Raw genomic sequence first — 10,268 nt, 5'->3', positions numbered from 1 at the left:
GCGCCGGGGGCGAGGGGCCGGGGCGGTGCGGGGCCCGCAGAGCGCGGCGGGGGCGTCCCGCTGCCATCTTGTGGAGCCTTTGAAGGGTGATTGCAAAGCCTCGGGTGACGGAGCTCCCGGGAGGGTTTTCAGCCCTCGCCGGTGTAGTGCTGGGGGGGTTGATGAGCTTAGGTGAAACGACGACCCAGATACATTAATTACGCGGTACATGAGATTGCTGCAGTTCACCTGCTTTCTCATTCTGGTGTTGTTGTCTGTGCCTAAATAGGGCAGATGCACTCGATGTCCTTTTAGCCTGCTGTTGGTGAAGGATATTTATTTCAACGACAAGGAAGGGAAACGCTCCCCGTGTGAGGAGACTGGCTGAGAGGAAGTACAGACAGAGCTGTGGCGCTGAATGGATGGAGAGAAATAAAACCCAGAAGTTCGTTAACAAAGTAAAGCCCAAGGGACAGTTTCTTAACATAAAATGTCAATCAGGACAATCTAAGAGAGGTTGTACTTCCCCTATAAAACGTCACTTGCATGCTAACATTACAAGATACATGTTTCCTAATGATCAAGACAGCGTGACTGATCCCAGGCTAGTTTTCCATTGGCATTAGTGGGGTCAGTTGTAGGCCCGGGATTTCTTATTTAAAAATTCTAATAAGATCTTGTCTCTGTTCTGGAGTAATGCCTTTAGGATTGTTGCCGCTCGGATTGGATTGTTGGTGCTTAAACTAGGGAGTGAGCGAGCCGGGATCATCCAACTGGGCACCGTGTTTTGGGCTGGGATGGCTGAACGAGGGTATGCTGCCTGTGATCCCTCTGTTTGAAAAATGTTATGGCTAGTATAAATACAGATACTGCTGAAGGATGATGCCGTAACTGGTATCAGTGACTTTCTCTCCGGACACAAAATTAGCTTGCAGGGCTTCGGTCTTGGCTACCAGACAGAAAAGGAGTATAGTTAATATGTCAGTGCGTATGTATGGACATATGAATGGGGGAGGCAATCTAAATATGAAAACCACGACTTTAGGATGCCAAATCCAGTTCCTTACAGCCGCAGTTATCTCCTTAATAAAATAGAGGATGCCATTGTTCAAAACTTAAAGTAATAAGTACATATAAATTAGTTTTCTACCAAATGAGTAAAATTACTATTTACATCTCCAAACTTTGTAAAAGTTGATAGACTTCTGAGTTTCAAATGATTAAAGAAGAATCAGTGTAACTGTAGACAGAGAATTTCTAATTCCTTTGAATCTTCTCTTCTTACTGAACCTGAGAGTAATGGGCATATATAATTAGAAACTGTAAAGTAAAAAACAATTAGCTCCTAAAGTTACATATTAGACCTAAAGGAACTTCTGCAAAAAATTAAGGGAAAGTGTTCCATGAAGTGGGCAGAAGCATTTTTTTTTCTGCGTCAGTAGCCGCCAGCTTTTTGACCTTGCTTCCAAATCCCTGTTACCCACAGCTCCTCCAGTCCACCAGGTTTTGGACCTGACTTGCATTCATTGCCTCATGCAGTTCAGAAAGGTGCATTGAATTTAATGTATTAAGCCATCAAACGTGGACTGTGGTATTCAAGATCCAAAATGTTCCATCCTGTTTAAATGTTAATGGTATTCTGCAGATTTGCATTTATGGACGTATTACATGGGGTTTTTTTTCCTTTTTTTGGCAGGTGACATTGGTGACGGAAGAAGAACAAGAATGATTACATATCCATAACTCCCAGCAGTATGTCAGGTAATCATATTTCACAGGAGCATCTATGCAATATTTCTTGCTTTGCTGGAGTGATTATTATTAAATGTTCACTGCAAAATACTGCTTTAACAAGTTCTGAATGCATTGGTGCTGGGAATTGAAATCTTTCCTCTACCCAGAGCGTAGAGATGTGGGGCACATAGTAATCTTCCCCAACAGTTTTCCGCTAAAACTCTTATTCTCCTTGGTTTTCCTTCAGAAACAAAGTTGTGTTTTGTTCTAAACGCACATTCCAACTTCAGCATTTCTTCCTCTTCCCCCACCCCTGCCAGTACAGTGGCAGTTTCTGCTGAGTATGTTGGCCTAAGTTATTTTGTAACATGGACATATCCCCTGAGGTTCAAAGTGAGACAGTCAAATTCATTTTACATAGATTACCAAGTACTCTTCAGATAATAATTGACTAGGTCTGCAGGTGGGCTGAAGATCCAGAGTTGAAATGACCATTAACCATTTTAAGCCCGCTTAGTTAAGCCCTGCCAGTTGCAAGCATTTGAATGCTATACATAAATTAGCTGTGTCAAAAACCCCATATATTCTAATCCCAGAACAGGTTGTCTAAAAAGATGTACTTATTAGGTGGAGGTCATATAGAAAGCCAGAGAATTTCAGACTTCCAGAATTTGTTTTAGTATTCATCAAATTGCATAAGAAAAGAAAACGTTCTGCTGATGCCGTTTGTCAATGCATATTTCAAGAGCCAAATGCCATAAATGGAACCTTTTAAAAGCCTGTTAGTAAAATGCAGCATGTGCTACATAGGGAAAATCGTAACAAACAAGACTGAATTCCTGGTGTTATGCTCAAGGGACAGTTTATTTTTACTGACTGGGCAGATCAAATAACCTTTGCTTTCCTCTAGAAGGCTCCCATCCTTTTGTGTTGGCCAGCAAGGGGTAACAGTTGCATTCACCAACAAAACTGGTCTTTTAAGTTTAGGGTCCTAGATAGGAGGTAGAGAGTAAAGTTCATGGGGAGAAACAGAGTATTATTTAAATGCATTCTCTCATAGTAAAATGTGTTATTTAATAATATGCAAAGATGTGTCATTTGACTTCTGTTTTTACGGTTTCTTTGCTGTCCATTGAAGCAGAGGTTAGGCACGGATGCATGTAAGATGGAGGTAGAGGGCATCGAGGCTTTTTGTGGAATAAAGTGGAATACTTGACCCCTGGTTGGTGTGTCAGGCTCTGGGTTAGCATCACTGCCACATGAGTATCAGGAAGGAGTTAGTATCCTTAGGCTACATTGGCAGGGCCCCCTAGAGTGTTTCTGCATTCTTCTGCAGGCATTCTAGGCATGATAATTTCATTTAGCAAATACCTGTTTTGGAAGAATTTAAAGCATTGACATGTAACTCGGTCTTTCCAGCTCTCTGTTGTGCTCTCTTCTGTCTCACGTTAAACTGTGGTTTTTGACCTTTTACCACAGGGCTTGATTTTGCTGTGGTTTTGCAGGAGCAATTAGTAGCTTGTGCTGTGTGATGGCAAGAGATGGGGAAGGAAATGCAGTGTACCCACTTTACCCTCACCTTATCTGTTCAGGGTGTAGCTTCCTGTGGAGGGGGGTTTTGTGGAGAATTCCCACTAGCACTCTAAACAGACTGGTCTCACTGGACTGCCCCCTGGCAGGGCAGCTCTGCTAGGCTCAGTGAAACACAAAGCCTAATCGGGAGGACCTGCATTTTCTGCATTTCTTTTGAAAGAAGTGAGCAGAACAAATACGTGCAAAGAAAATGATCGCCAGGTGAAAAAAAAGGTTCGTTGCAGAAGACGACTATTGGTACAGCTGTAGATGTCCAGCACTTTTCATTATAAGCAGTTTATATTTTCTGTTTCTCATTATAGGGATGAAATTCCCTACATGAGTGTGAATGTGAAAAGAAGCATGGATGAAATAAAAATCTTCCAAACTCTATAGGAACTGCATAAATACCACCATCCAGAGCCAGACAGGACACCTTTCCTAATAAATGAAAATGAAAGCTTAGATTCTGTTACTGAGTCACTGGGATACAAGAGCGGAATCTAATCCAAAACCAGTTGGATTAGTTGCCTAAAATAATAGGCTGTATTATTCTGATTTTTTGATAGATAATTTCTCTGCCCATATGTTACATTTTTACTGCAGTAAGAGTTTTCCTCTTGTAGGCACTGCCCAAAAACCTACAGTTTCTAGTGGAATCTAGAGAAGTTTTTCTGACAGAAGATTGTAGAATTTGGCCTTTGGTAGTAAAGCTAGGCTTTACCACATTTTGCGTTGCCGTAGATTAGTTGCCTAAAATAATAGGCTGTATTATTCTGATTTTTTGATAGATAATTTCTCTGCCCATATGTTACATTTTTACTGCAGTAAGAGTTTTCCTCTTGTAGGCACTGCCCAAAAACCTACAGTTTCTAGTGGAATCTAGAGAAGTTTTTCTGACAGAAGATTGTAGAATTTGGCCTTTGGTAGTAAAGCTAGGCTTTACCACATTTTGCAGTTGCCGTAGGAAAAATATTTTGACATCTCAGCTTTAAAAACATACACTGGTGTGATTAATTTATGGCACACGTCTATAATTGTATGTGCTTATAGCTTTTAATAAAGAGAGAGTTCAAGTTTTCTGAAAATATTTTGGGAACTTCAAAGTTACGGGTAACATGGAAGGATTGCAGAAGTGTGGAAGCCCTTACTTAAAAGTGAATAAAATGAAAAATAAAAAGCAAAATGAATGCACCAAGTACAATTTTTGCATGCAAAAAGATAAACTGAAAGGCAAATGTTGAGTTAATGAAGTCCATACTACTCTTCCTTTTTCTTAGAATGCAGTCAAAATAGACTTCACACAGCAATACAGGTGGAGTTAATGAACACCTAATATTGGGTACTTGATGACATTAGAAGCTGACAAGTGAAAAGCTGGACCTACAGGTTTTGTAAACACTGTGCTTGTCAGTATACTTTTGCGACTATGCCAGTTCTAAGTGTCAAAACTTGCCTAACCAGTTTCACGTACACATAACTCAGATGATGACCAAACATGGAGATAAAGGGATGCTTCTGGGGAGATGGAGAGCTGGACATAATACGTCTTGCAGTTGAGTACTGTCTGAGACAGACCCATTCTGTTCTCATAAACTGAAGCTTGGTACATCCCTAAAATAAATAGTTTTCAGATGAGTGATCACATACATAAACGTAACAAAGCAAATCTGAAAGGTTAGCTTTCCTGTTTTGAAATGTGATTTTTTTAAAATGTTTATTGTCTTTTATGATAAATGCTGCAGCAGATCTGATGCTTTTAAAGAACAACATCAAAAATGCATTTAGGGAATGTAAGTAAAATATGTTTGGGGTTTTTTTTAATAGAAATAAGTGGAAAATGACTGATTGGATGCTTCCCCATAGTTCATCAGCAGCTTTACAGTTGGCACCAGCAATTACTGTCCACAGAGTAATACCTGGAAAAAAAAATCATAAGCATTTTAAAAATTAGTACTATCTTAGCAATAACTACAGGTCTTTCTGCCATACATTAGCACAAGAGAATAGGAAAATTAAAAAGTTGGAAAGTATTATTTTCTCATTGAGAAGATAATGCTTTCAAATAAATAAGTATGTAACATAGTTCATTAAAAAATTCTTGCTGTTTAAATACTGTAGTGAAGCTTCTGGCTTTAGCATCAGTATTCACTGGCGATAATCATTATTCACTGGCAATAATCTGTCACTGAAGGCTTCCTTCTGTACATTTTCTCCCAAAATGCAGGACAAGCCCTGAGACAGATCTTTATCTTACTTCATTTACTGGAGTGAGAACTGAAGAAGGAATTCAAGAATGGGTTCTAAAAACCAGAAAATAATATTTGTAGAATACAGCAAATGTCATTAATTTCACCTGCATGGCAGATGAAGATCGAATGTAAAGAATGTAATAGCGGTGTCAGTGAAGTCTGCAGCAGCTCTTTCACTGACTTCAATAAGGCCAGGATTTTACTCTGCTTTTACTTGGAGTTTCATAATCGACTCAGACATTGTGCTTCTACTCTCAAATATTCACACTGTTCTATTTGGTAATGACTGTAAAGTTAGATCAAGATAGGGATTATAATAAAATTAAGTGCTTACATTAGGGAATATAATTTAAATGTCATAAATGCATATTTTCAGTGAGTAGAATTTAATATGCAGCATTTCTTGTAACAGGTCACTCATTTGGAGAAGAAAATTAATCCGCTTTTGTGCAACAAATCCATTTGAAAACCAGTGTCTCCAAGGGTGTTGCATGTAGTTTCCAAGAACTGGGAAAAGTAATAGGATAGGAAAGGTACCACCTTTTCTTCATGAGTCTTTCCACTGTAATGCTCATTACCCTGTAAACTTGCCATTAATTCAGATGGAGAATAGTTTATTGTGTAACATCAGTTGAGAAATTATTTCTCCTGAATTTCTATGATGATTTTCCTAGGATAATTTAATTTGACATACATCACTGTCTGACACTTCTTGTCTGCCAGACCATGATAAAATCCAACTAACTCACGTGTATTATTTCTTTTAAGTAATGGACTTCTTAAAAGGACAGTAAATACTTTAATATAAGGTTTTGTTACGCCAGGATTCAGCAGCTTTGTAATGAGCTTTTGGGGATTTTCAAAAGGTTAACAAGATTTATGTTGTGGGATGTTTTTGCATGAAGCTATGAATCACTCCATGATGGCTCTTATTACTTAGAAGCATATTTTTGAATATGCAGTTAAAAATATCACACTTGGTAAGTTCTAGCTTACAGACATTCCGGTTTAATTTTAACTTTTTTGTTTTAAACTTTAGTATTTTAAAAAGTGCTTTCAAAAAGTGCTATATAAATACAAAAGTTTCAAAAGGTAAGTAGTCTGTATAACATTTTGGAATGTTTCAATTTTTTATGCAATTCTTTAATAATGTGTTGGGGTTTTCTTTCCGATCATGGGGGGAAAAAAAGGCTCTCTGAAGAGTGTTTTTTTCTTTAGAAGAAACATGAAGATCTTATGTCTATGTGTTTCTAAAGGTGTTTTAAGTTTGGTATTTACAACTCATGGATACCTGCTATATTTTCCAGATAAGATACACACATTTTTCAAAAAATTTGAATCTGGTTAGATTTCACAAAGAACAGAGAAAACACACACATATTTTTTTAGCTTTGCAACATCTGCTAGCCATTTTCTTAAGTATGTTTCATTATGTTAGTGCTGATACTTTTTTCCTTTTCTTTTTTTTTTTCAATAATCCATCAGTATACTTAGTCCCTTTCTATAGTAATTTTATTTAAACCAGAGGTGCTTCTTTTTGTTAACTTGTCTTTCTGAAATTTATTTCTGATGGGAGCAGACTGTTGTGTTTGAAATTTTGAGTATCGTTCTTAGACTGTGTAACACTGTGTTTCACTGCTGCCATCGGTTAGAAGGAGTGCGTAGTGTTGACAATATAAAACATACTTGTTAATTTCGCAGGCAAAAACCTTTTAAAATAGTTAATGAAAAAACCCAAAATGTCCTTGTGTTTCTTCTAAGTCTTCTCCACTAGCCTATAGAATAAAACACTTTCCTTTGCTGTGCTTGCCACAGGAGTTGCAGCCTGCCATTTTATGGTCTTCATAAGCCTGACCACAGACTGCTGCTCAGTTCTTCTGATGACTGTATGTCAGAGCAATGAACTTACACTATTTGTCCTTGATATGCAGTCCTATATGCAGAGAGGACTGTAATTTTTTTTGTGCCAAATGTAAAGCTGTCGATGGACTATAGTAAAGCTACTATCCAATCAGGCACTTTCCAGTTATTTCCACATAAACAAAATACCTTTACATTCCCTAAATGCATTTCTGATGATGTTGTTCAAAAGCATCAGATTTGCTACAGCACTTACCATAAAAGAAAACAAATGTTTAAGGAAATGTTTAAAGGTTGCAAAACATGAAGGCCAGACTTTCAGATCTGCATTGTTACGTATGTGATCACGTGTCTGAAAACTCTTTAGACCTGTACCAAGCTTCAGTTTATTACAAGTTTTAAAGAATTCTCTCCTCACATCCCAGTTTGCCTGTCTTTCTGAAGAAGCCTTTGACTGCATTATTTGGGCAAACTTTATTTGTTTATTTATTGGTTTTTGTCTTTCACAAATTATATGTTTGTCAAGACTGCTAGTTTTAGTACCTCTTTTTTTACCTGGCCATTGCTCAAACCTCAGTCCTTGAACAGGAGGTGTTATTTCAAGATACAGGGTATCTCTTTAAGCAATTCTAGAACTAAAATAGCTTCAACTGTTTCATCATCTTGAAAAAACAGGAGAGCTTCAATTATGTGCACATATCCCCAGGATTTGCTGTTAGTAAACAGTGGCCAAATACACTGTCCATTCCTCAGTGGGGAGGGGTGGAAGGTCTAATGTGGGATTGAGGAAAGACCATGTGAACTGATTGGAAAGCTCACGGCAAAAGCAGTACTCAGAATCAAGATTTAACAGAATGGTGGTAGTGATTTGAAGTGATTTGTGGAAGTGATTTCTCAAATGGTTTCACTGTAACTTACATGTTTTTAAAGATCTATTTTATGGTATTTTGATCCATAATCTGGAAATGGTGTTTTGGCTTCTCACTTTTATTTTAGTAGGTTCCCAGGCATTAAAAGAATTACCTAACACAATATGAAGAGAGTAAAAATCCATTAACATTCCCATATTCACACAAGCAGTAGTCCGCAAAATAAGTCCTGGAGAGGTGGATCGCTGTCTGTTGGGCATCAAATTCATCTTGGTTTAAAACAAACAGAGGGAGGTGGTTCTGCACATTAAAGAGAGACAGATACTGGAACTCCTTGCCAAAGGGTGTTCTGAATGCAAGAAGTGTACGCAAGAGGAGACTGAGCTGCACTTCAAAGAGAGATCCCTTGCTACAGTTTAGATAGGCTACAGGGGCTCAGGCAATCCCTTGGGCTGACAAGTAGCTGGGGATTGGGAGACTATTGGTGGGAGCTCTCATATATGCTTGCTTTGTTCTTACTCTTCCCCGGGTATCTGCTTATGGCTCCTGTTGGAGAACTGTAACCAGGTGAGCCCTGTGGTTTGAACAGAGCTGCCGTGCTCAGGTATACCTTGTTCTCAGAAAAACTCTCTCCAATGTGTTGTACAGAACTACGAGAGGGTCAAATGCATTTAGCATCTATGTGACTGTATTGGTTAACGTCACCTTTCTAGTTCCATTGTGTATCCCAGTATCTTACTGCTTTTTCCCATATACCTTTGGTCATTCGTTTCTTTCAGTATTTTTATTGTATCTGTAGCTGTCACAAGATTCCATATTCGGGTACACAACTCCTGTTCATTTCTCTAAGGAAAGGGTTTCAGATAGCTCTTTACATACCAAAACCCTGAACCATTTGCTTCTCTGTGCTCAGAACCTGCCTCTGGTTAACTTACAGATAAGCTGTCACATTCTTCTGGATATTCTTTTCCTCTGATTAATTTTTTCTTATGTTTAGAAATTTGAGCATAATGTCAAGCCCAGGTTCTTGATGAGATAAGTATCTCTCTCGTACTACTTTAATAGTTAATAGAAATTCAGTGTGTTTTTAAAAAACAATTACACCGGTTCACACTGAGGAGCTCATTAAGATATCTGTCAGCAAGAACAAGGATAAAGCTATTACATTGTATATTGCAAGTTTCTTAATGTTACCTTTTTTTACACATTAAAACTCTTTACAAAGTTTATTGTAATATCTGCGCACTTTTCTTTCATGATGATGTAATCTTTGTCCAAAAGATTGTTTGAAAATACTGAAATTTAATTTATATTGAAAGCCATATTCTAAAATGTAATATTTAAACATTTTATAATATTGCCACTGTTAAAGTGACAGTCCTGGATTAAATAATCCTGGCTCTGTTTACTTCCACAACCATACACATACACACATGTTTCTGAAATACTGGAAACCACCTAGTGGTTTCAGTAGACCACTAGTTCCACCTGCTAGAGTCCTTTTCTCTCATTGTACAATTTTTTCTTATAGTCACTGTCATTTTTACATTTTAAAATTTAGGAAAGAAATCACATGTTCTCAAAGGTTTTATTTAGCACATTATGTGAAGGCAGGGTTTGCATATTTATAAAGAAGAATCTGGCTAGTCTGTATTAGCTGTGCTCCATCCTTCTGCTTATTTAAAGATCACAAGAACCTAGTTTAAAAGTTGAGAAACTCCGTTGTGAAGTGTTTCCCTGTTTGAGAAGGAAGAATAAGAAGAAAATGCTGTGGTACTATTTGGGAGAAAAGGGGAGGAAGGGAAGGGAGAAAGGGGAGGGGAAGAGGAGAGGAGAAGCAAAAAAATAAAGGAAAGAAAATAAAATGCTGTGAACTGACAGCAACATTAATAAGAAATGAAATCTGAGCCTTGTCTGGCACAGATGGTTTTATCATTCCCAGCACAAACATATGAAAACTTTACATGCTTTTACTTATAGTTACTTTGTGTGCTTTAAAATG

General features: G+C 37.8%; 1 protein-coding gene across 1 annotated transcript in view; it reads left to right on the top strand.

The window, feature by feature from the left end:
- Positions 1-1,673: 1,673 nt before the first annotated feature.
- The window catches only part of THRB (thyroid hormone receptor beta), a 47,827-nt gene continuing 39,232 nt past the window's right edge, over positions 1,674-10,268 (top strand). The window contains exon 1 of the mRNA XM_009288613.1: positions 1,674-1,740. Coding sequence (XP_009286888.1) covers positions 1,734-1,740 — 7 coding nt within the window. The 5' untranslated portion in view covers positions 1,674-1,733. The remainder of the gene's footprint in view (positions 1,741-10,268) is intronic.

The sequence above is a fragment of the Aptenodytes forsteri genome, unplaced genomic scaffold, assembly GCF_000699145.1.
Source record: "Aptenodytes forsteri isolate BGI_AS27 unplaced genomic scaffold, ASM69914v1 Scaffold9, whole genome shotgun sequence".
Classification (NCBI taxonomy): domain Eukaryota; kingdom Metazoa; phylum Chordata; class Aves; order Sphenisciformes; family Spheniscidae; genus Aptenodytes; species Aptenodytes forsteri.
The sequence above is the reverse complement of the archived record's forward strand: the minus strand, read 5'-3'. Positions and strand labels throughout refer to the sequence as shown.